The sequence below is a fragment of the Dunckerocampus dactyliophorus genome, chromosome 15 (assembly GCF_027744805.1).
Source record: "Dunckerocampus dactyliophorus isolate RoL2022-P2 chromosome 15, RoL_Ddac_1.1, whole genome shotgun sequence".
NCBI classification, from domain to species: Eukaryota; Metazoa; Chordata; class Actinopteri; order Syngnathiformes; family Syngnathidae; genus Dunckerocampus; species Dunckerocampus dactyliophorus.
The window spans coordinates 10,389,142-10,415,308 of NC_072833.1; the positions used below are offsets into that span (position 1 = coordinate 10,389,142).

General features: G+C 40.9%; 3 protein-coding genes across 3 annotated transcripts; 2 read left to right on the top strand and 1 right to left on the bottom strand.

Moving 5' to 3' along the window:
- Nucleotides 1-402: 402 nt before the first annotated feature.
- Nucleotides 403-2,945, bottom strand: b2m (beta-2-microglobulin). Its single transcript, XM_054752808.1, has 3 exons — nt 2,779-2,945; nt 2,188-2,463; nt 403-1,137 (listed from the first exon to the last, which is right to left on the bottom strand). Exons 1-3 carry the CDS (start codon nt 2,855-2,857, stop codon nt 1,124-1,126), a joined length of 369 nt encoding a protein of 122 aa, XP_054608783.1. The 5' UTR covers nt 2,858-2,945; the 3' UTR covers nt 403-1,123.
- Nucleotides 2,946-3,372: 427 nt separating this feature from the next.
- Nucleotides 3,373-9,902, top strand: tmbim4 (transmembrane BAX inhibitor motif containing 4). Its single transcript, XM_054752514.1, has 7 exons — nt 3,373-3,561; nt 4,043-4,151; nt 5,759-5,864; nt 6,410-6,443; nt 6,519-6,636; nt 6,826-6,871; nt 8,029-9,902. The coding sequence occupies exons 1-7, from the start codon at nt 3,471-3,473 to the stop codon at nt 8,233-8,235; spliced, it is 711 nt and encodes a 236-aa protein (XP_054608489.1). The 5' UTR covers nt 3,373-3,470; the 3' UTR covers nt 8,236-9,902.
- A 1,468-nt stretch (nt 9,903-11,370) lies between these two features.
- lemd3 (LEM domain containing 3) lies at nt 11,371-24,431 on the top strand. The gene is made up of 13 exons (XM_054753785.1): nt 11,371-12,600; nt 14,177-14,217; nt 14,551-14,620; nt 16,625-16,698; nt 17,454-17,533; nt 17,610-17,755; nt 17,886-17,987; nt 20,412-20,514; nt 21,066-21,244; nt 21,318-21,399; nt 21,478-21,583; nt 21,681-21,759; nt 24,190-24,431. Exons 1-13 carry the CDS (start codon nt 11,409-11,411, stop codon nt 24,366-24,368), a joined length of 2,433 nt encoding a protein of 810 aa, XP_054609760.1. The 5' UTR covers nt 11,371-11,408; the 3' UTR covers nt 24,369-24,431.
- Nucleotides 24,432-26,167: the final 1,736 nt, after the last annotated feature.

The following is a 26,167-nucleotide window of genomic DNA, read 5'->3' on the forward strand; positions in this document are numbered from 1 at the left end:
CATTGTGTTCTGTAGGACAGTGTAAGACAGTAAAACAATAGAACATCCATACATGTAAACACATGCAGCGCGTTGGCAGCTGGGTCTCAGATCACTTCATGATCACTGATGTGAGAGCAACAGACCAAACATCATTTAGGCTAGTGATGAGGCTGAGGTTGGCCGCACGGTGGTCTAGTGGTTAGCACGTTGGCCAACACAATAACAGAATTATTTGTTAATTTGTTTTAAATGATAGATTTCAAAAAAGTAATCTATTGTCTATTATATTTGACGATGGCAAAAAAAATGTATTGGCATATGTCAGGAAATGTATAAATTAATACAACTTTTGGATTAGTTTTATACATAACTGCTCAGCATATCTTGACCTACATTGGATTGGTACTACAAATGTGAATATTCAAGATTCAAGAGTTTTATTGTCATTTGCACAGTAAAACAGGTAGTTCTCATATGCAATGAAATTCTTGTTCTGTTCATTCTCCCAAGAAAGAAAGAAAGAAAGAACAACACAAGAAAATGACAAGAAACAAAAAAACACAAGAAAAGAATATGAATGTATGTGGAAAAAGTTAGGACACCCACTAGCTCTAAGGTGATAAAAGCAACGAATAATGAAATCATATTAAAATACAACACAGGAAATGACATTTCTGCTCTGAAAACACCACATTTCTATAATGAACGTTTGATTGGGAGACCTTGCAAACATGTAATGACCAGGCAATAGTTTTTAGAGAAATTTAATAGGCAGTATAGTTCATCACATTTTCTTTATTACAAATCAAGATATTTAGAGTACAATTGCAAAAACTATCGGGCCCATGTACACTACTGTATGTATTTTGTCCCAAACTGATTATTGAATTAAAATTGAATTAATTATTGACTGACACACAGACCTTATTTTATGGAAAACATTGCCATATTTCCCTTAAGAAGAATGAAGGTGAGGCAGATATTTTGTGTTTTCTTTGAATGAAGAAATCCAAGCTAAAACCACCAAATGTAATTCAAGAGAAGACAGATTTATGGAAGAGAGTGAATGGTATGAATGAATGGTAAAATGAGGTGGCTATTCCCGGTGGATTCCGAGTGTCACTGATAGCCACGCCTCCGCTCACATGTTGGGCTCTGAAAAAAAAAAATACAATCTTATAAAACACAATCTAGGTTGTATTTGTCTATTTTCCTATGTAATAAAAACAATAGTAAGACTCGTTTAATCTAGTGTTCACTTACGCACTGAAACTTCTAAGTGTGTGCATGGAAGTGTGTTTCAATTTGCGTACTTCGATACTTACACTTAGCATTTTGAGCACAGAGGTGAACATAATTATGCAAAATGTTTACTGTAAGTATGGAAGTATCCCAATTGAAACATTAAGTGTGGTCAACCATGCCAGGGGTAGGCAACCCCTGTTATGTACTTGTACGTATTATTTGACTTTGGTGTATTTCATATCGACAAGAAGCCTCATCAAATTAAAACAAAAAAATGATCCATTGAAATATTCGTCACATTCATGTCTATGTCTATGGCCCTTAACTTTACCTACAGGCAGCTTATTGGGCATGCAAGCCTTTTTCAGAAAAAAAAGCATTTATTTCAGATCCATCAAGAAACGTTCCGAAATGTCCTTGCTTTTTAAAAACTGCCAAGCCGCAAGTATACTGTATGTGTTTTTTATTACATTAAAGTGGACTGCGTTTTATTTTAATTTTACACAATTTAATACGGGAAGGACTCAAACAGGCCCTGGAGACTGCACTTCTGTTTGTTTTACTCTGTTGTTTTAACGGGTAAAATAAAATTAAAAAAAGACTAAAACTCGTGTTAAGTTAGCAGCTCCAGACTATTTTGTTTAGTACAGGAGGGGACGAAATGGCTCTTTTGATAGTAAAGGTTGCCGACCACTCACCTAAGCATTTTGCCAGGCTGGGTTTCAATTGGCGCAACGCCTTGAGTGCAGACGCACTCAAACTGCTAAGTGTAAGAATGGAGGTGCACGAACTGAGACACGAAGCCGGGTTTATTCCACAGCAGTTAGTCATTTATACAGTTATATAACAATTATGTATTTTAATGAGCAGGTAATTCACTATAGAGTAAGTGCAGTTATTACGGGATATTTTTACTCCCACAAATCAACTCTGGAGGTTCCGCTGTACTTCATTACTCACCCCAGTCGTAGTCTTTAGCGGGACCCGTCGCATGAATGACCTTACAGATGTACTTGTCTCCCTCCATGGGAGTGATGTCAATGTGCTTGGTCAGATGGAAGTGCCAGTTCTTCTTGAAGCTCAGGTCAGTCTGAACGGCCTCTGTGATCTCGACTCCATTCTTGAACAACTGGATGTTGATGTCTGGTGGGTGGAATTCGCTCACGTGACAGATCACCGTGTTTTGCTCACCGAACTGTGCCGGCTTGTGGCTGTATACCTGAACCTTGGGTGGACCTAACGTGGAGAAGGAAGTGGTGTTATAAACGACAGTGTAACATGGGTTCTGAGGTCAAATGCACAACGTGGAGGACATATCATTATCAACATTCAGAAGAAGAGTTCTGCCATGTGGCTACGTACAGTATACTGTATATCTCTTATTGCTTAGCAATAGAGGAAAAACACATTATTTACCGTCCTCAAACATTTACTTTCCCTCGCCACTACTGGGTGGGGTCACATCATATTGTTCCATGAAATCGAAACCTAACCAAGTCGACAACAATTTCATAACGTGTATTTCTTAGAATAAACAAGCTTCATACTTACTGAACTTGGAGTCCACTTTCCAGCAAACGGCAGCAAGAACTGCCAAAATTGCCAGGAGCCTCATGTTAACGACGACCATCGACAATAATTCACAATTAAACCTTCTGCTCACTGTTGTTCGAAGCGCCAAACTAAAACGAAAGTATTTGGCAAGCTAGGATATACACAAGCTAACGACAACCCACTGGCGCTGGGTCAGGACCAATCATCTTTTAGCTTTTGTGTTACCAGGTAAAGACGTTTGCTTAACTTAACGCGGGGATTTCCACCATTTAAAGACGACAACATGTGTCCACATAAACGGGGATATTAAAAAAACGCACATTCTATGTGTATTGGCCTTTCATCCAAACGGAAATTGTGTTTTATTGTACATACCAACTTTGACGATCCTCGTCCCTTTTTAATGACGTCAGAGTTATATTTTTACATTTAAAGTTTCTTTGTTAAAATGTTACGATGCGTGGACATAAGTAATCATTTTTTTTTACAATATAAAGGTATTCAAAAGTATAAAATGACTTAAAATGAATTCAGAACTAAATATATATATTAGAGGGAAAACAATTTAAAAAATCGTAACCATTGACTTCGCTGCCATTTAACGTCATATCTTCGCGCCCAGTGGCACACCATCAAGTCTTTCGACGGTTGTCGCTTGTATATCAGACAAAGGACGATATTTTTCAACGATGAGCAGTGAAAAGTATCAAATGTCTTCGATTGAGGACGACTTCAACTATGGCACAAACGTCGCCACTGCTAGCGTCCAAATACGTATGGGTATGTAAAGTAGCACAACTGTTATGGGGTATAGGTAGAACATAGCCTCTAAGCTACGTGAATTTAGAGACAATTATTAACGTTAGTGTGCTGATAGGGTATGCTATGTTATTTAACCCCTTGAAATTCTGGTTATGCTAGAACAATGATCCACTTATGTCAACAAGCTGTTGGCTGCATCTCAATTCGCGCACTTCCGTACTTTTGTCTTTTGTGTGCGGTTACACTGAGAAATGCAGTGCGCTGTCAGTCCCCGGATGTTGCACTCAAAATGGCGAAAATGCTGAGCACGCAACGATGGGCAATGGGGGACAGCGCTACACTGTCAAAATTTGCACCCACTGGAACTAAGTGCACAGTGTACGCAGTAGACTTATATAAGTGTACTGACGGAAGTCGTCGATTTGAGACACAGCCGTCAAAAATGAGCTAAGAAAAGTTCTATTCTCAGCTGATCTAATTTGCAATCTTTCCTCTTTAGACTTCCTGCGAAAGGTGTACACCCTGCTGAGCTTGCAGATTATTCTGACAACAGCCACATCTGCCCTTTTTATGTTCTCTCAGACCATCAAGGAGTTTGTCCATGCCAGGTAATGACAAGACAATGTAGTGACAGTAATAAGTATACCACAACGCAATTACCAGGGCGGGATCAATGCACAGGCTAAAGATGGTTTTCAGAGGTTTAAGACTCAAACTATAAAGGTGTATAAGCTACAGACTTGTTTAAATACTTGTAACTAACCACAGCAGACATTATTTTCAAAATTCTGAACAGCTGAATGAAGATGACAAACTCTCGGTTTTCATGGCCTGAAAAGGTCTTAAATTGTCTGGACTGTCTTTGAATTTTTGAAAGGGAAGTATTAAATTTAAGATGGGACGGAGCAAGTGTAGTGTATTTTTTTCCATAATTTCTGTGTGGGTGTCGTCTGTATTTCTTAGATCAATAATATGGAGGTTTCAGGGTTTCCCATAGTCATTCATTAAAATTGCCCCGTCACAGAATGGATTTGGCGCTTCCTGGTCGCTCATAAACAAAGTATCATGGCTGTGGCGGTATGCACTGTAACTCTGCTTCATAACACACCTCATGCGCACCTGGTTTGCCGGAAAAGAAGACGCAGCAGAAGAGATCTGTGTTGACAATTTAGCCACTTTGTCACTATATATAGTGAGTAGGGGTGCACATTAAAAGTGGAAAAACAGGAAGTGATCTTAAAACATGCAAACCAGGGATGTCTAAAGTGTGCCCCAGGGGCCATCTGTGGACCTTGGCTTACCTCCCATAGGCCTGTGGCACAATGCAAAAATAAAATAAACAAACAACCCAGCAAAAAGTCATAGTGTAACTAGAAAAATCTGAAATGTAGATACTAATAACTATTTAAAATACAAAGGTATGTCTTTACATACTGTGGAACCCGTGTTTTTTGGTTAACATAGAGAATTTATGCCAAAATTTGGCCTGTGTTTGCATACATTTGCCTGTTACCATACAATATGGCGTTTTGTCGTGTTATTAATGCACTGCGTGTGTGTGACTGTGTTCTTAGTGTATTTTTATCGCAAAATGTCCTTGTCAGCCGCTTGCTAATAACTCTAGTTCTTTCCCAACACAATCATGCCACAAGTTTAGAAAATGTCAACACAAAACACGTTTTTATACTTTTACATGCATAAAACAATACTAAATGCATATAAATGACAAATTAAAAGTTCATTTAGCGCTTTCAAGTTACTTTTACGTCAGTGAAGACGTGAGACACGATGTGACAGCGAGATCAACACGGACACCATGTTTGTGTGTTGCTATGAGTTTCAATAGTGTTTCTCACCTCCTTTATCAAAATGCAGGCACTTGCAACCTTCTCTGGCTTCATTTTTGGGTTGTTTTGCAGCTGTGTTCAATGAGAAAAGCAGAGACATGAGGTGAGAAACCCCATTGAATTTAAGAAATCACTTATGGCAAAACACCAAGGTGGTGTCCGTGTTGATCCGTGTTGAAGCGTCTTTGTCTCACATCTTCAGTGAAAGTAATATACTATTACTATATATATATATTTTTAAGCCTTTTAAAAGGCGAACTGAAACCATAACCCAAATACGTGAGTTACCTGTAGCGCTACACCCATTGTATGCACGTTTGTGTTCATTTATTTGATTGATAAGCTGATTTACCTGTTATCTTTTTCAGCCCTGCTGTGGTTTTGGGTTCAGCTTTGGGCTCTCTGGTACTACTTTTGGCCTTGGCTGTGTACAGACACCAGCATCCGGTCAACCTCTACCTGCTGCTTCTATTTGTAAGAGAATTAGGAAGCATTTTTTCCGCCGCTATAAGACAGGGATGTCTAAACCAAAGGGTGTAGGTGGCCACTGTGATTGGCTATTAAATACACAACCAGTCAAAAGTTTGGATACATTGTCTCATTCAATAGCATAAGGAAGTGTGTCCAAATGTTTGACTGTTAGTGTAAATGTAAAGAAACATTTTTTTCTGATTCTTTACTATTATTATTATTATTATTATTATTATTATTATTATTATGGCAAGTAAATCACCTTTTTGAGGTCTTCAACATACTTGAGTACTTGATACAAGCATGTGTATCATGTAGGCCTGTCACAATAACAAATTTTGAAATCTCAAAGTAACATTTTATTATTCCTCATGGTCATAAAAGTGTAAAAGTAATTCATTTTGATGACGGTTAAGGTTGAATTCCAAATGGTAAAACCTCAGGTTGGAACTTTTGTGGAATTATGCACTCTGACATGCCATTTAGGTAACAAAAAGAAAAACCTATAAATATCTCTTAACTTTCAATTAACTCTTTATTGTTTGCAGACTCTACTGGAGGCGATCTCTGTGGGCACCGCTTGTAAGTTTGTAACTGCGCATCACTCCTTGAACTTGGGTTTTGGCTGACCTCATGACGGAGCTGTGGTCTTTACAGTGACCTTCTACGAATACTCCACTGTGCTTCAAGCCTTGTTCCTGACCTGTGCTGTGTTTGCCGGGCTGACAGTCTACACCTTCCAGTCCAAGAGAGACTTCACCAAACTGGGAGCTGTGTGAGTACAACCTTGACTTGAAACGTGGGGTCTTTTTTTTCCACAGAATACTACTGAACACAACTATATACAGTATGCTGCATTATCGCCAACATGCTGCTGGGATATTTACCGCAGGATGTCTGAAAGGTGTGGACACATGGGAAAACATTAAGTCAAACTTGGCTTTGCTCTGCTCTGTGCTTACAGTCTTTTCTCCTGCTTGTGGATCCTCTTAATTGCAAGCATTATGAGGGTGAGTTGATCTCCATGGTGTCATGGTGTCTGTTTTATCTCTTAAGAATAATATTCCATAGTGTGACCGTATCATAGGATCATGCAACACCCAGTTTACTGCACAGGATGTGTGCCATTAGGTGCAGTTAGTAGTACTCATGCTAAGTGTTCATTACATTGGTTCTTGTTTTTTCTGGTTTAGAATAGACAAGGTGCACATTTTTCCATAGAAAATAATGCACATTTCTATAAACTTAATATTAACACATAAAAGCAATAAAACATTTGCCTCCTCTACGTAGACATACAGCAAAATTGCAGCATTGGATCTGACATTTTTGGACTTCTGCCTTACCTTACCTCCTTTATCATATAACTTACTAAATTAAATGGGGCCCCCCTTAGAAAATTACGGGGGTGGATTAGGGCCACACAGAAAATATCATCAACAAAATTGGAAAAAGACCAAGGCTATGTCTCAATTGGCACACTTCTGTACTTACGATTAGTCTTTTGAGTGCAAAAGCACGTTCACACTGAGACTTACTGCAAAGTGTCTTCACTACACTGTCAAAATTTGCTCACAAGTTAGACCCTCCCCTTGCTATGTAGCCAAGATGGTGACTATTAAGAGTGGCAAGTGTCCAGCACTGCACACTCACAAGTGCACTGTATTTTGCCCTACTTCTCAGATTGTGTGCACTTATGCATGCAAAAGACTCAAAAGGCTGTGTGAAATGGAATACTTCAACCAGTACACTGTGTACTTGGTGCCTAAGTGTACAAATTTTGACAGTGTAGTGTTGTCCCAAATTGGTAACTCTTGTTGCTCACTTAGTGGAAATTACGGTCAAATTTAGCCGCTTCTTCTTCTGACCACTACTTTCCACCGCTATGGGTTGCTCCTCAGCTGCCATTATTTCAAGTTAGTCCCTCAACTTGCGCCACGCAGCCAAAATGGCGGCTATTGAAGGTGGTAAGTTTGCATCAGTGAGCGCTCACCATTTTTGGCCATTTTCAGTGCAACATGTAGGTACTGACAGTCGATGGATCTTCCCTGTATAGGTGCGAGCCAGGTTCTTCTCCCCTCCCCCACCCCCCTTGGTGATCCACTTATTGAAAGTCCAGCTGCTATCCTCCCATGTCACACTTACCACATCTGCTTCTTTTTGACAGGTCTTTTTCAACAGCGACAGCACAGAGCTGCTGTTCGCTGGGACCGGGGCTCTAGTCTTTTGTGGCTTCATCATCTATGACACCCACCTGCTAATGAAACAGCTGTCCCCCGAGGAGCACATCTTGGCGTCCATCAACCTCTACCTGGACATCGTCAATCTCTTCCTTCACATTTTGCGTATCCTAGACTCAATGAAGAAGCACTGAAAAGAAGCTGCTGTGCTTGCCAAAATTAGTCATTCCCTCACTAATTGTATTTATTAAGCAGTACATATCTGCACTTTAATTTATTTGATATTGAGGTCAATTGTGACTCAATTGATCTTAATGCAACCATCATTTGTGCTGTGTGATGCAACATACGCTCACAAAAACATCTAAAGCCCCAGTGACAAGAGATACTACTCATGTATAATCTTACAAATGTAAGCGTTTAAAGTGCAAGGGATCAAAATAATCCCATATTATATTATAATCTATATGCTGTTTTGTATAAAGCCATACTGAAGTAAAAGTAATTTAGCCTGTGAACCCGGAAATGCCGCAAGCCTGGCTGTAACTTCCTGTTTATATTGGCGCCTCACAAAGAACCAATCATACGTCTCCTTTTTTGAGTTGATTGTTCCGTGGCATCCCAGTACCTCTCGCAGCCATTGGCTGCCGAGTAAATGAAAAGTTTCTTACGTAGCTCAGTCTTGGTGGATGTCCTAAAACGACAGAAACATCCCTATGCTAATGAAGTATTTTAGCAAGAGTCACTTTCAAAATAACGTCCCAACATAGTACGTATATGAAGTATGGTTATTGACCATTTATGTTCATACATAAAAAAATTACCACAGCACGTGAAGTCGCAGAAGTGCTGTCGTAAAAATTAGCTACAAGAGGACGTGACGTAGTCCATGCGCATACGTGGGGCCGACTGTGTTCCGGGTGGGTATTGAGTGACAGGGAGTCAATTTATGTCTGGTCTTAACAGCTTGTAGCCAGTAATCGCAGTTCACAATAAAAGCACGGCACTAAAATAACACGGTTGCAAGGGCCGTAAATGAAACACCAATAAAAACCATTTTCTTTTAATTAATATAGTAAAGTAAAAGTCGTATGAACATAAAAAATGACAATGTACAACACTGCATAGGCAATATGTTCTTCACTACAATGACGCAATATCTTTACGTGTTAGTCGTTTGTTTTGCACAATCGTGGCTATTGGTGATTATTGAATGCTTAAGGGTGTCTGAGGATTTGTAACTATTGTAATGGTGTTGATTCGAGTGGTTTTATTCTATCAAAATGAGGCTATGTGCAATGTATTTTAACATCAGTAGCTGGAAATTTCCTTTGGAATTTTGTGCAGAAACATGACGCTCATACATCACATCACAGCATACCATAGCAACCCGAGATGAGTATGTGTACTCTAGTCTGTGCCGTGAAACCTACAGCACCAGTTTTAATATTTCACAGCATATCTTGGCAATTTGAAGACACGATGAAAATATGCTGCAATGAAGTGGGGACACAAGACGCTCACTTGAGGTCAGATTGCTCTGATGTCATCCGTATGCTGCTCGTGGCCACTAAGGGGCGTGTTTGCATTACATTTGGAGCCTTATATGTCGTGATTTGTTAATTTTCTCAGTTTTTGTGACATTTTTACTTTCTAGTGAGCATTGGTTATCAGTACATAAACGCGCAACACCCAACATGTGATACCTGTGCAGGTTTGACCAGATTCCATTGGTTCATTATTTGCATATCTATTCTTAATTATGGGTACCTGATTTTACTGAAAATTCTTGTGTTCGTGCATGTTGCTATTGTAACTTGTCTGTTTCCTACTGTGGGACTAATAAAATATTTGAAGTGGTGTTATAGTAGTCCTGCATTCCCACAGCACAATAAGGCCATGGAAGATGGCCTCTCCGGGCACTACGGTTTCCTTCCATAAACATCCATGTTAGGTTAATTAGTGACTCTAAATTGTCCATAGCTATGAATGTGAGTGTGAATGGTTGTTTGTCTATATGTGCCCCGCCTGTCGCCCAAAGTCAGCTGGGATAGGCTCCAGCATACCCCCGCAACCCTAATGAAGACAAGCAGCATAAAAAATGGATGGATAGATGAAAAACTATGGCAAAGTGAAGTAATAGCACAGATTTATCGCTGATAGATAATTGTATTAGCTCCCAGACTTCCTCACTTGCAACCTTTTGGCTTTTCCAGGTCATCCGGCCTGCATGTCGTGCGGGGGAGGATCCAGTTTTCAGGGTTTTCCGCACCTTGGGAGTTGCAAGCAATGCCTTCTGCCATGTCTTCAAATCCATTTTAATTAAGCCATCCCTGTCCACCGTCTGTGACCCATTATTGGGTGGGGTACCAGCTGCAGTGTTAAAGTTCCTGTTGGACGAGGCTGGATACACTGCAGCTCCTTGACTTCTGGACATCGAGCTTCCAAAACGGCTACACACCCCATACTTATATATATACATTTAAAATATATTTTCTGTAAAGTTATTTTGCATTGAAGCTATATTGCCTGTGTAGTTTTTATTGTGCCACAATTTTTTTTTAGGTGAGGGAAAATTCGAAAAATCGTGATGTCACTGTCAAAAGCAACATTATAGAATGTTTAAACACAAGCCGAATGAAATGATGAACAATACGAGTTACAATACTTCTACCAAAAATACAGAATATAACAACGAGCCAGTCTGTTAAACGGGTTTTTGAAATGAACGGCTCTTCAACATCCGAATGCCTACAAACCCATCTCTAGTTCAGAAGCGGCCAATCAAAGGCTTTGCCTTTTGCTCGTTGCAAGTGATGAACGGTTTGGCAACAAACTTCAAAGGGACATACTGTCATCTAATGGTGTGAAATGGGACAGCACCTTTGCGTGGTGATAATATGCACAGCGCATAAAGAGAAAAATATTTTAACATTAAAAAAAATCCAGATAGTCTTTCTTCTGGATCCAATGCAACATGCAATGGAAAATCCAATACAAGCACGACAAACTACAATTTTTTATGAATAAAGAATACAGTAAACGTGTGTAAACCTTAACAAATGGAATCTGATTTTCATTGTTAATTTAAATTCAGACTTTATATACTATAGACTTCAGTCATATATACGGCAAATAAATACATTTAACAGAACGATGCAAATATAAGACGCCAGATATTATATATATTTTCACAGTTGACTATGGTGGACTGAATGTAGAGCCTTTTTTCTTTTTTTGTCTTTGTCACGTTTATGTATTTTTAAGGTTGCGTGCCTTTGAACAGAGCCTATACTTTGCACGGCATCCTGTCACTTTGTTGACGTCACTTCCGTCATAAAGTCCTTTGCGAAAGAGTTTGACCAAGATGGCGTCAACGCAGCTAACCGACGAGGATATTTTCTCCGAATTGAAGCGCTTTGGTTTCACTCCCGGACCGGTGACCGAAAGAACTCGACCGGTGTACTTGAAGAAACTGAAGAAGCTTCGGGAGGAGCGGCAGCAGCAGCGAGGGGTTCGAGCCGCCAAAACCCGCAGCGGCGACGGGGCCATCAACATCAACACGGCGGGATTCGGGCCAGCCAGTCGTGACGTCACGCACCTGAGCTCCAGCAGGAGACCCGGCCGGAAGTCGACCGTTCTCGGGTTCAGCTCGGACGAGTCTGACGCTGAAACTCCGCTGAAAAGAAGCGACGGGGGACCGAAACAACAAGCGAAAAAGCCCGCTGAAACACCGTGTGTTAAAAGTCGACATGGCGCTGGGAGTACACTGAACAATTCTCCAGACGAGGTGTCGTCGAGTTGGGGACTCGGTGTTAAATCTTGCCCGGAAGCGGATGGAAGGGATTATGGCGACTCTGAAGACGAATTTGACGGCGGGGAAGAGAAGTCCCCTCGCTCTTTAAATGGCAGCAGGGCGTCACACTTAAACAGCAGCAAGCTAGCCGGGAATTACTCAGACTCGGACGAGGAGGGGATTTGGGGCCTTGGTGGAGACAGACAGCGGGGTAGTCTGGAACCCAGACGGGGCCACGCAAAGGCGGGTTCCTTACCCCACGTCATCGCCCGTGGGTCTCACTCGCCCGGGGGTGTAAATATGGTGGGGAGACGTCGGGAAGAAGACGAAGGAGACACCGCAAAGAGAAGGGACTCCATGAGAAAGACTATCTACGTGTCCCTCTCCGAGAACCACAGAGGAGATGTAGACAAAAACCACCACGCCGACGAGGAGAATAGTAACCCAAGTCGGTTCAGCATCGGCCTTAGACCGCGTTTTTCCACCTACAGCAGCCTGGCCCAGACCTACAGGGCCAACCACTCCAACCATAACTCCCCCAACCACTCTTACAGCCCCCCGTTGCTGAAGGAGAAGCCACCCACTGCACCGGAGGATGACATTTTCCAGCAGTTCAAAAGGGAAGAGGTGGCGGCCCCAAGCAGCTTCACCGCCCACTACCTGTCCATGTTCCTGTTGACCGCAGCCTGCCTCTTTTTTCTCCTCCTGGGCCTCATGTACCTCCGGATGAGAGGTACTGGGTCACCGGAAGTGGACGGAGTCGGTGAGTATCACACACGATTACGCACAGATTTTATCCATGCATTAGTCTAGTACAGTGAGCACTGGGGATGGGCGATACTGCAGATTTTGCCATCAACCTGATACCAAGTAGATACAGGTAGGCAGATAGGATACTTTTTATATGAAAAATGTCAAGATCCTAGAATAATTTTTGTGATTTTTACCCTTAATTTGTTAATTTGTTTATATTCACAATAAAACACAGGGCAAACACATCAGCAAACGTATTTATCAACAATTTAACAATATATAAATACAATATAAGACAATGTTGCAAAAAATAAAAAAAAACTTAAAATGCTCATTTTTTTCTACTCTTAGCCAATAATATGCCTCTCTCATGGTTAAATGCAGTACATTTTAAATTCAGTGTTACACATGAAGAAACAATTAACAGGCATACAGTGTTCAGTACTGTCATTACAAAACGTGCAGTTCGACATCACACCTTGTCAAAGCATCTTCCTCCGTCATCGTTGTGTGAATTGACTTGTGAGACAGCACCATCTGCTGGGTTCATAGCAGCACCACTCGTATTTTTTTTCCCCTGCCGATAGCGCCATCGTACCACTTTAAGTCAAAAGAAAAGTTTGATTCATTGCTACTCCCGCGAGCTGATGGTTAATATTGGTGGTGGCATCGGCCGTAGCGGGTACAACCAGGGCAGTGCAGACAACTCTCTCAGCATCTCTAATAATTGGAATTTAAAATTTAACGCTACTTTAATTTCTCCAATTACATTCTTATTAATTCAGAGGGGCTGCTAGCAACTGGCTCGAGTGCATTTGTTACAAAAGGTAGGACGAACACCACTGGCTAGCATATGTTACCATTTCTCATTTAAAAGTGTAGATTCAAATAAAAGTGTCGATTAAAAGGAAACATCTCAATATTTTTCACAATTGCAAATTAAAATGAGTGGGAATTATCGTTCAGCCCAAGTGTGATGGCTGGTGATAATGGCTGTCAGTCACTGCTGTCTTGTATGCACGTGCATGCCCGTGGCATGTGTACATACAACAGGAGCGGAACGGTTTGCAGTCATGCTGTTGTCGGCAAAACATTCAATGATACTGCACTACGTTGGTAGCTAAACTTTGCTGAGTTGCTGTCATGAGCTAACAACAAACATGGCTATTGTGCGTATGGGCGTTGCATGAGGCGTGGCTTGCATGTTTGGAGCAGGAAGGGGCGGGATATGGTACTTGCAGCACGTTGGAAAGTTAGCGCCCTCTAGGCAGCTGTGGAACAGTTACAAACAGTCCCTTTAACAGCCTTTTATTTTATGATGCTGCATTGAAAAGTCCCACGGAATGCAACATGAATTGAATCAATCTATCAAAGACAAAATAGAGTAATACATTTTGCTATAATTAAAAAGGTCATGAAATATGTAAATCACAATCAAAATAATTCAACAATTAATACATTATTTCCTTTTAAATTAATTCATTCATATTTTTATTATTTATTTGATTATTGTATGTATTTAATTGGGGTGGAAAATAATTGCATACATTGCATATTTATGTCATGTCTGTTTTTCTTTCTTGCAGTTAAGAATCACCCTTTTGGCAGTGAGTTTGATGATACATATGTAAGTACATATTTTCCTATGTCCACCACTACAAACATTGTGATGCAAGCACAGTTTTATACGATTGGTATGCGATTGGATGTACAGGTAACAACAGCTGGCACCAGAAATTACATCTTATTTATCAAATTTGGAGAATCTTCGGTATCGACGTGTAAAGATGCAGATCATCCGACTGGCTACTAATTCCCATTTTGTTGGGTTCCAAAGTTGTATAAAGTGTTTTGTTTCATTGCCCTACATGCTTTCAGAACCGCTGAGCAGCCATCAATAATGGTAAAGAGCATGGAAATGAAATTTTCTTTGTAAATTTTTCTTTTCCCCTGTCCGCAGGATAAGCCTGTGAGGGACCTCATCTTGAAGTTGCTTCTCAATCTCCACGACCATCTGGCACACATTGCTGGTAGCTACCAACTTTTAGCACCGCACTTAGTAGTAAAGTCGCTTAGATACTGCATTGAAAATTGCTGTTAGAGTAATGGGAGACTTCTACTGAACTATACTCAGTTTTTATCTGGGCTGACTATGGAGATTCAGTGTCCATCATGGTTTGTACCCTTGTCAATTGACTTTTAAGGGTCCCCAGCCATTGTGTTTGTCTTTCTGTTGCTTTCCATAAGGAAACCGAATGCGAACGCTCAGTGTGAGCGCCTTACTGACAGATGTTGGACAGTTTGTTTGTGTGGATGTGGCCTGAATGGGGACATCACCTACCCAACATCAATTTACATGAGTCACCCCTAGGTTGAACATGCTGAGAGTAAATGCTCCTCCAGAAGAGTGATCGCATCATAGTTTGCTACACTGCACGTGTGCATGTGTTCGCATTTGTGTCTATGCTTGTCAGCCACCCATGACGTACCCTATCTGGGCTGACTGTGGAGATTCAAGATGTTTCATAATAGACAGACTCATAATGGTCGGGGAAACATTGGGAATAGATTTACAAAACCAAGTCTTTGTACTGCTTATGGTAATGTTATTTTTATCGGCCCATTTGCTTGTCCCATCATTTCTATCCTGCTGTATAAATGCAATTTTCCTGATAATAATAATCCCTTTGGATTATTTCCAGTCTTTGACTCATTATGGTTATTTCTATTGTGCAAGATGGCATTAATTACCTATGAGAGTAGCAATTGCACATATTAATTGACTTGTCTTTATTACACATACGAATGTGGTTGCAGGTATGGATGTCCCAAACCACTATTTTTTTGTAGTCTTGCCGATCCGATCCAGTACCGATCCTTTTTTTTTTTTTTTTTTTTTAATAATAAGCTTTTGTTACAATCATGAATTTATGGAATTGAATATGGTGATGAAAATAGCTCCTCAAACATTAAAAATAAAGCATTCAAAGTGTTGTTGAATTTACTTTTTTTATTACACAGCATGACCAACAATATTGTTTTGCTTTTCTAACAAACCTCTGAGTCAGGTCTCTAATCCAATAAAAGTCCATCCAAAAAAGGTCTGGAAAAGGTCTGGAAATTGGAAAAAATGGCCATGCAAAATACGTTTAGGGTAGAACTAATCATTTGACATGGTTATATATCAATTTGTGGTGTACAATATAACTTTTTTAAATCAAATTTATTGGCGGTCCCAAGTATAAACAACCAGTGGTTACTGGAGCCGAATATCCAACGTAAAACTAACTTCACCACGGTACACCACGGACATGTCTGCATGGTGGTTTCGCGTTTTCTTTTTCTTGCGGGTGGCGGGAGTCAAGTGGCAACCATCTCTGAGGCGCAGCTACCATGTTGGAGTGTGGCCTAGAGTTAGGAACGCCTACGGCAACCGGATCGGCCCGATCTTGTGGCGGAAGCCAATTTTATCCAATCTTCAAAATACAGCAGATAGGCAGCCGATCCCGATCCTGAACATTGGATTGGGACATCCCTAGTTGCGGGTGAGCGAGCGTGCCATTTTGGCTTTTGGATTATTTTGTGTCTTTGTATTTTGTTTATGAATTGTGTCAGTTGTCATTAAGAACATGGTAGGAGTGACCGCATTAGAGTAATTCGATGACTCGGCCGTATTGCACAAGGGCATGTCCGTCCAATTGTTCGTACCATGCCCACCGGTTCCAATTGTGCCAAAGGAGAGGACGTATACTGAACTAGAGCAGGGATCAGAGGAATCACACTAACCAAACGTGCCGGACTTTAGGTGTGAATGGGCCCAAGTGCAGTACAATTGGCCCAGTTACACCATAAAATATATATTTTTTTACCTACACTACGATAAAAATGATGGACTGTTCATATCTTTGTAAGGAAGTGAATGCACAAAATCAGCATTGTAAAATTCACTACAGTAAAGTTCATATTTTCCACCTCTCCAACACACTCTCTTGTGTGACTCGAGTTTGTTTACGTGAGCATTTTGTTGTTTGCAGGCCGACATGACTGTGGAGATCAGCAGTATCCAAACAGAAGTCTGTCCATAGCTGAGGCCTCTGCATATTTGATGGTATAGTATATAATGACAGTGGAACCCATTTAAGTCGACATCACCTAAAACTGTCTGACTCGTGTCATCAAGTGATTGCCGACATATTGGAAACGGAAACAAAAACCAAAACTAGCCATTGCTTGCACATTTACTTGTGTCTTTGGCCAGAGACATAAGAAGCATGGGAAATGGTCAAGGATTTTTTAATATACAGCAGTTTGTTGACATGGTTTTCCTCCATTTGTGCATATTTCTACTTTGATTCTTCTGTGTTCATGTGATATTTTATACTCTTTAGCTGTTGTGTGTGGTAGAATCCAGGTTAATACCAGCATGCTTGTATTTTAAAGCTTACTTTGCACCGTACAGGAAGTCACTGTGTGCATGTTTTTATGCTGTGTAACTAGACAGAAGTTATGTTGCTGCCACTGCTTAGCAGTCATAATGAAGTTAATACTACAACATGTCAACATAAACTGACCTTTTTTTTTTGTACAAATGACCCCTTTGGGCCTCAAATTTTATGTCGACAAAAGCGGTCTACCATATATGTTGACTTCAATTTAGCACTTTTTAGTATAAGAAAGCAATGGACCAGGAATTAATGAGTTGTGCTGCACAAACGGGTTGTCAACATAAACAGGATCGACTTACGGGTTGTATTGTATATTCATTTGCTGTTCTTAGGCATTTAAATGTAACCACTGTGCTGCTACTCTATATTTACGTTAAATAATCTGGCAGCTAAATCTGTATTGTGTATTCACTCCTAGGCTCAAAATGAGGAGTTTGAAGATTTAATCTACTCATCGCTTGAGTGGATCAACCGGACATGCCAAGATGTTGGCATAAGGTAACACATAGTACACATTTTCATGCTGATTAGTTTTTTTCGGCACACGTGGCTTACTCCTTATGCATGTCTTCAGGCTTATTGGGCAGGTAGCGGATGAGCCCATGACTGATGTGTCGGAAATCTCTCGGCTGGAGTCGACACATCCAAAGATGCCCTTCACGTGCCGCTTCCGCCGAGCTTTCTTCACAGTCATCAGCAGAGTCTTCCTCTTTGTGGCTGGTAAGATAAACGTCACAGTCTCTTATACCTCCCTAACGGTACTTAGAATTTCCGAAGAATTCAAATGGAATGTGCCTTTCATTAGTCATGTTTCAACCTGCGAATCATGCGGATGCATGTCTGTCTGCAGTGGTTGGCGGTGTGTGGGGTCTGGTCTGCTACGTCAAGTATCACTGGAAGAAAGAGGAGGAAGAAACCAGGCAGATGTACCACATGGTGGAGAGGATCATTGGTAAGAAATACCTCATATTGGAGCCTATCCCAGCTGACTTTGGGCGACAGACAGGGTACACCCCGGACTGGTCGTCATCCAATCGCAGGGCACAGAAAGACAAACAAGCATTCACACTCAATTCACACCTATGGACAATTTAGAGCAGGGTTCACCAACGTTTTTCCTTGTGAGAGCTACTTTTACAAAATGAAAATGGCCAAGAGCTACTCATTTTTGTAACATTTATTTTCAGAGCTTATTTTAAACCCAAACAAAGCGAATATGCTTGTTTTACCAGAACATGAACAAAATGCTGGTGTCCACAACTCACATTTTGTATTTCAGAATGCATTTCTTTCTACTGTTCCTTCATTATTAACTGAAAACCTGAATGAAAAGCAGGCTTGCGGACACCTCATGTGGTCGTAGGGGGCTACCTGGTGCCCGCGGGCACCACGTTGGTGACCCCTGATTTAGAGTCTCCAATTAACCGAACATGCGTATTTTTGGAATATGAAAGGAAGTCTGAGTGCCCGGAGAAAACCCACGCATGCACAGGAAGAATATGCAAACGCTACACCGAGATGCCTAAATGAAGATTCGAATCCTCAATCTCCCGACTATTATACTGTATATTTTGGTAACTTTTTAGCTACCAGAGATGGAAACAATATTAGAAACAGCTCAGAGTATGATTAAATACCACTGAAAACTACAACCACAATAATAAACATTGTTCAATGAAGTTTATCTTTGTAAAGGTAGAATATTTGATTACACTGTGCAGGTGGACAACAATTGTGGTAGGTGTATATGCATAGTGTATATGTAAGAAGAAAGCAAGATTGGCTGAACAGCTTTTGTTAGGAAGCCCACAGTGTTGAGGGCTGCAGGCTAACTTTTTTTTACTAGTAGCACAGTGGTCCTTAACTTAAAATTTTAGGAGCCCAAGAAGAAAATTTAGGGGCGCTAGGGTCGCACACTGAAATCAACTTGCAAAGTAAATATTCACATTGACTGACTATCACGGTATGTATTACTCCTTCAATATTTACTGGACACCAAAAACCAACAGCCTGTCATCACACCTAAGCACTTAATCATTATTATTATTACTATTATCATCATATATTGAGTTCAAACATACTTCATCAAACATACAAAAAAAAGGGGGGGAGGGGCGCAAACCCGTATCATGGAGAAGAATACACGTTTTAAAAAAAAAAAAGTTTTGCAAATAACTACATCGAATAATATATAAATGCATATCAATTTGGAAATGAGAAAAAATGCTTTTTTTTTATTGGAACATAATATACTGTTAAAAGCTCATTGTTTTTGCTTGTCTATGTTTTATTTTATTCTGTTTAGCTGAGGGTTTCCCAGTAGTCCTTGAACACACCACAGTTGTGTGCTTGTTACGTATAACTTAGTCCAATGCTGCCACAAATAGACTTCTATTTTCCCATTCAACGTTATTTCCAAATGTTGTGTGTGAGAATGCATAAAGGTGAGCTTTGATGACATCATTATGTCTGTGTTGAGCGCTAGTGTATTTTGCTCGGTCACATCAGGCACATTGCCTGTCATCCACATCAAACAATGATGTGATAATCTTCTCCCTGGAAAACAAACTCCAGGCTCGTGCCAATGGTGAGTCTGTGTTCGATTTGTGGTTTTAATTTGATGTTGTTGGAAGCTTCTTTTCTGAGACTTTTGTTCAGTACAGACAGACTGAATGTAACGTGCAACGCTTTGGTCGTGAAGGCCCGAAGCGTATTGTTGGTAGTCACCTTGCCTTCACGTTCAACTTTCACAACTTAAGTGGTGATCTTATAAAGACCCTCGGTTACATTGTGCTTGTGTTTGTTGTGTACATAACATAATCAATAAATAGCATTACATTACACACATTGTAACTCCAGTACTGCCGTCTTTTCCCACATACAGTAAGCCAGTCACAGTGGCCATTCGCCCCCCGCTTTCACACACATTGGCTGGCCTTCTTTATAATTCGTTGTCTCCCTTCTTTTGGAGTTAATGTCGATTGGCAAACCAGCTCATTTGCGCATTACTGTTAATAGTGTGGAGCAGAAGTTTGTCAGCAACAAAAAATATTCAATAAAAGTAGGTGAAGTAGGAGTAGGTGAAAAATTTACTCTCAATGTCTCGAATTTTAGTCGCAAAATGCAACCATTTAGTTGCAGTCTGTTAAGATATGGCACCTTATTTGATGTTCCTTGAATACCTCACGGAACAGGGAGGTTTATTCATAACTTTCTCCTGCAGTGTTTAATGGGAAAAGACCACAGCTCAATATGTTTTAATGTTAATAACGTGTAACTTTTGTTCCACTGGTCGTTGGGCCTGAATTGATTGCCCCATCTACTCGCTGTAATTTCTGGTGCTTTATTTCTTTTTAATCTCAACTGTGATATTCAGATGTGCTAAGGAGCCATAATGAGGCATGCCAAGAGAACCAAGACCTTCAACCCTACTTGCCCATACCCCATGTCAGAGACTCCCTTGTCCAACCTCAGGACCGGTGAGTACAACCACTGCCAAAATAGACATTGTTAAAGAACGTATTTATAGTTATATTGGTTTATTTGACAGCACTTACATCCGTTTAATTTGGCTTCCAACTAATGAAACCACAGCAGGGATATCCAAAGTGCTGCCTAGGGGCAATTTATCGCCCACAGCTTGTTTTATATTGGCCCTTGGCATCTAATAAAAAACTAAAGTACATTATTATTAGATATTATACTAATTTGTTTTCTCACCAATAACAAAAAGCTAAGATGTGGATATGTTTTGTTCAGATAGCTTAGCATTAATTGACCTACATTGGATTCCTTTTAGGAAATTTTATGTACAAAATGTGTCAAAGTGAACCCCCGCATCCTTCAATTTGTATGCATGTGACCCTCAGTGGAAAAAGTTTGGACACCCCTGCACAACAGCAAATCTACCCAATAACTTATTGTCGACATTGCCAACTTAAGATGGTTCCACTGTAGTGCTTCTGCTGGTTGCAGCAAAGTATTGCCTCAGTTGCTGCAGAAAAATGTCAGAATTGTTGTTGCCTTACAGGAAGAAAATGAAGAGGATTTGGGAGCGTGCTGTGAGCTTTCTGTCTGCGAACGAATCCAGAATCCGAACAGAGAGTCAAATAATTGGGGGGGCCGACTATCTTGTCTGGAGGTGGATCCAACCGTCTCTCAGTTGCGACAAGACCACCTCAATCCCCTCAAAAGTCTGGCAGGGGAAAGGTGCCTAACCTTTAACAGTGTCCCTGTGCTGTCTTTTGCCTTAGCGGCTTCATCTTCTGTTTCTCCTTCTCAGCCTTCCCTCTGGACCGCAGGAATTCCCCTCCAAACAGCCTAACCCCGTGCCTGAAGATCAGGAACATGTTTGACCCAGTCATGTGAGTGTCTGCTTCTGTAACGAGCTACCGAGCTTTTCTTTGTTCCATCCAGCTCATAACTTGTTTGCGTGTGATCAGGGAGGTTGGAGAGAACTGGGATCTCGCCATCCACGAGGCCATCCTGGAGAAATGCAACGATAACAATGGCATCGTCCACATTGCGGTCGACAAGAACTCGCGAGAGGTATTCACGCTTAATAACCACACTTGATTGCTGTCTTTAAATACAATTGGCTGCAGCGATTTAACAATGGTCTTTTCCCGCTCTCTCTCTCTCACAGGGCTGCGTCTATGTGAAGTGCCTCTCTGCAGAACACTCAGGGAAAGCCTTCAAGGCACTCCATGGCTCTTGGTTTGATGGTAAGTGACTCATTTACACAAGTCTGAGCTTGAGAACATCTCCAAAACTCACATATATGTATATGAATTTTTACTTTTTGTGTCACCAAGGAGTGACCAAGTATGTTTCTGTGCGTTTTTAGCTGTCATCTATGCTTCAATTCCAATTCCAAACATTGCATATAAACAAGAAAACCTTAACGGGCGCCACACACGGGAGGCGACATCGCCTCTAGTCCATTCATTGTCAATGGAACCTGCACGATAGGGCGATTATCGCAAGTCATCATCCAGCCAAGGGAGACGTGAAATTCATGGATGTATAAGTTTTGGCTCGTGCATGTCATCGTGCACATGCTGGCTTGGGACGCGATCCCAAAAGCTGAAAAATGTTCAACATTTCATTGCTGTCGCCCAGACGAGGACCAATCAGCAGGAGTTTCGTTGATAGACCTATGAGTGGACAGGATGCTAATCAGTACGCTCTCGCAGGTAAACATGGAGGAAAAAGTAATACTTGCCGTGTCGGATTTTCCGGAGCTATTTGACAGTTCTAAAAATGAATATAGAGACAAAAGAAAAAAGCAGCTGCATGGGAACTCGGTGCCAGTGTAAACATATCGGGTAAATTTACGCTGACATTTATACAAGTTTGTCTGATAAACACCGGCCGCTTTTCCTCCTCTGAACTACTTTGATACCCCCATATTCCCTCCACATCTGACAGCCAATCAAAACCGTGGGAGACTCGTACAATTTGCTCTGGATGTGAACACGTCGCTCACTAGTGTAGCTGGTCACAGCTGGTTGTAGCTTGCCGTGTGCAGGGTTTGCGACGCGTTAGTGATGAGTTTCGCCAATCGCAGTTGGTTGTCTCCTCCCATGTGTGGCGCCCAAAAAGCAGGTGCAGTATTTTTCGACTGCAGGCCGTATATACAGTGGAACCCGCTTAAAGGAAAACAGCACTTTTTGGGAATTTTGCCCATCCACAACCCTTATGAGACATGAACACACGTCTTTCTCTTTTCTGTGCATTTTAAAGATAAAGACAAACGGCTAAAAAGAGGCAGCTCATTAATGCATGTAATGGGACACGCCTATTCCGCCTACAAAGCCCCCTATTCCGCCTACAAAGACCGCTATTAAAACACCTCAAAAAACCTCTAAAAACACGTTTTATTGTTTTATATACATGCTGTAACCATGAAGTAACAGGCTCATTCATGATAACATGTAACACTTGCAGTATTTTGGTCTTTTTAGCATCAACAGAACTTCCTTCCTGGGTGCATTGATTTCACATAGCAACATAGAAATGAATGGCTACACCTTGCATTAACTTTCCCAAACTCAAAAAAGGAATGCTCCGATCAGGTTTTTATGTTGCCAGTTCTGATACCCATCATCCACAAGTGAACTTGGCCAATACCGATCACATGGATTAACTGTGAATTTGTGTATTCATGATGGGTACTATTGGCCAGGGGTGCATAAGGGAGAAAAGTTAGGACAGTTCGAAGGTCCCCTGAGGTTCACGAGGACAAAAAATAGGTAATTATTAAAAAATGAAAAGGGGGGCCGAATTTTTTTTTTCTTGGGGCCCAGAATTCCTGGCTGCGCCCCTGCTATTGGCTATAAAGTGCTTGACAAAAGTATTTTCGCTTATCCAGGTCGTAAGCCGTTGTATATTGAGTGTTAATTTTAGCCTATTTAAGATGATACCGTGAGTCATTGTTATATTGAGTAATGACCTCTTGCGGTTTCCAAAGGATTGACAAGCTCGTCGTAAGTTCTCTTATAGCTCGTGATAGCGGCTTCTACACCGGAAATTACGGTAATTTGTACTTACATTATTTTGGTATGCGACAAGACTTTTGTCCAAGCACAATCTGACCTTTCTGCCCTAATTAAATGATAAAACTCAATGAATGATACAAGACTTTATTTTGCTACAATAAGCATAATATAGAGCACATGTGTCAAACTCGTGCCATGGAGGGCCGATACGCTGCAGGTTTTCCTTCCAGCCGGTCACTAAATCAGGTGATTTTAATGATCAACACCTTCCATTTGAGGGAAGGCGCTCATCAATTAAAATCACCTGCTGGAGAAACTGGTTGGAGAGAAAGTCTGCAGTGTCTTGGCCCTTCATGGCACGAGTTTGACACCCCTGATATAGAGGCTTTTGCTTTTCATGTAACAATTTCTGAATCCAATTGAGCAACTAAAAGTGAAGTTATTATTTATTGTTCCTACAGCTTGGATAAGTGACAAGACTTTTGTCAGGCACTGTATGATATGAAAAAAGGAACCATGGTGGTATTTCCAACTACCAGGCTAAATAGGAAAGTTTCTGAAAAAGTTGCTATAGTGGAAAAGAGGCTAATGTCTGGTTCAATGAACTGAATAAAGTCATTGCTTAGTGACATTGTTCTTCTTTTGTGTTGCCAGGTAAGCTGGTGACAGTGAAATACCTGCGCCTGGACCGGTACCACCAGCGCTTCCCTCAGGCTCAGGCCTGCAGCACACCCCTGACGGCCTCCAGCCTCCACACCAATGCCACAAGCACCACGAACACTACGCCCGGTCTCCAGCCCCGCTGCTCGAGCGACTCCTCAGGCTTCTCGTGAGATGAATTTTTGCAGTTTTTTGTTGCTCGACGTGGAGGACTAAAGTCTGCCATGGGAGAGACCCCCCCCCCCCCCCCCTTTTTTTTTTTTTTTTTTTTTTTTTTTTTTTTTTACACATTTATATATTACTTATTTTTCCAGAGTCTTTTCCAGAGGAACTGTCAGTGACACAGTGTTGGTTTTCTACAATCTTCATATTAAAAAAGTCACAGATAACCTCTGGATTTGTTTCAATGTGCGCGAAGACTCCTCCGCGTCCGTCTCTTCCACAGTCTGATGGATTTTTACCACAGCTTGCTACGGATATTCGGCTTTTGCATGCGTCTGTGTATTCCTCCACGTCAGCATTGAGGACAGAGATGTCGGTTTCCCTCATTATTTAGTGGGGAAGGCATGAGCAGACTCGACGAGGACATGCTGTGTAAATACACGGGAATGACGGCACAAGCTTTTATAGAATAACCCGCGTTAAAAGTACATCAAGTGCATATGCAAGGTTGTTGTTGGAGCTCCTCTCGGTTCCATGGCTTTTCCCCTTAATCTTACCTCAGTTTAAGGGAGGAAACCAACAACAGAATGAGGGAGAGTTGTCTTACTTTCCTCAGTTGTAATCCAGTATGTAATGTTATGATTTATGTTTATTATTTACCTGTCACATCTGGCCCTTTTCACTCATGTCACCAATTGAACTTCATGATTTTTATTTTTTTATGTCAGCTATTTCTCCCTTTATTAATGATGCCACCATGACCTTTGGAGCACCTGCTAAGACATAATTCTGTTTTTTGAAGAAGTGAAAGTTGCATTCAGTATTTGCAGTGTTTAGTCCTTACTAATGATGCACATTTACCAATGTTCACAAACATCCCAACTGTGCCTTAAATTTTGTGTTATTTTTTTAAAGATGGTCACTGCATTGCTGGGGGAATGGTACTGGTTTTGAAATGCTGAAACTGGTTTAAAGGTCAAGTAAAGCCTCCCGTAGATTGTTAGAAAATTTGACATCGTCACATTTGGTATTTTGTAGCTGTTTCCTCATATATTAAACCAAATGCTCCTCTATTTATTATTTTTTTAAATCAGCCATGGTGATGTATTTAATGTCACTGGACCTTTTACATATGTGTCATCATAGATTTTTTTTTCTCCATTAAGGGTCGACCGTACATCCACTGCCAGACAATTGTCAGGATGTGTAAAACAACAAAATAAAGAACATTTTCAGATATAAGACTGCTATTTGAATACAAATGTGTTGTAACCTTTTATTTGCAGCTTTAAATAATGTCACGCATTCTATTTTCATTGACCTGTGGCATTAATTTCAGCTTCCAAGGTAGAAAAGTGCTATACAAGCGAAAGTCCATTTACCGTTTACCATATCTTAGCCATTGCGCACTGACCAGAAACGACAATCGCAACAATTACCTGCTTCTTCTCTCCTTAATGGTAAATTTTCCCCTCCACTTAAGCTATGTAGCCAAGGTAGCAACAGTTGAGGGTGGTAAGTATCCTTTTCTGTGCACTCACCATTTTGACCATTTGAGAGCAACATCCGGGTCCTGGGAGTGCACTGCATTTGCAGCGCTTCTTGGGAAGGGAACGCACTTAGGCTCTCTGTAGGAGCACGGAAAGTGCGCCAATTGAGACACAACTTAGTACTAGTGAACATTCATAAAAAACATTGTGTAAAATGAATAAATACATTCTCTGATATAATTAAATTTATTCTGAAGTTATCTCCTTTTGGAATGCTTTCTCATGTAAATGGCCAGTAAGATGCAGTGTCGTGCAATTCC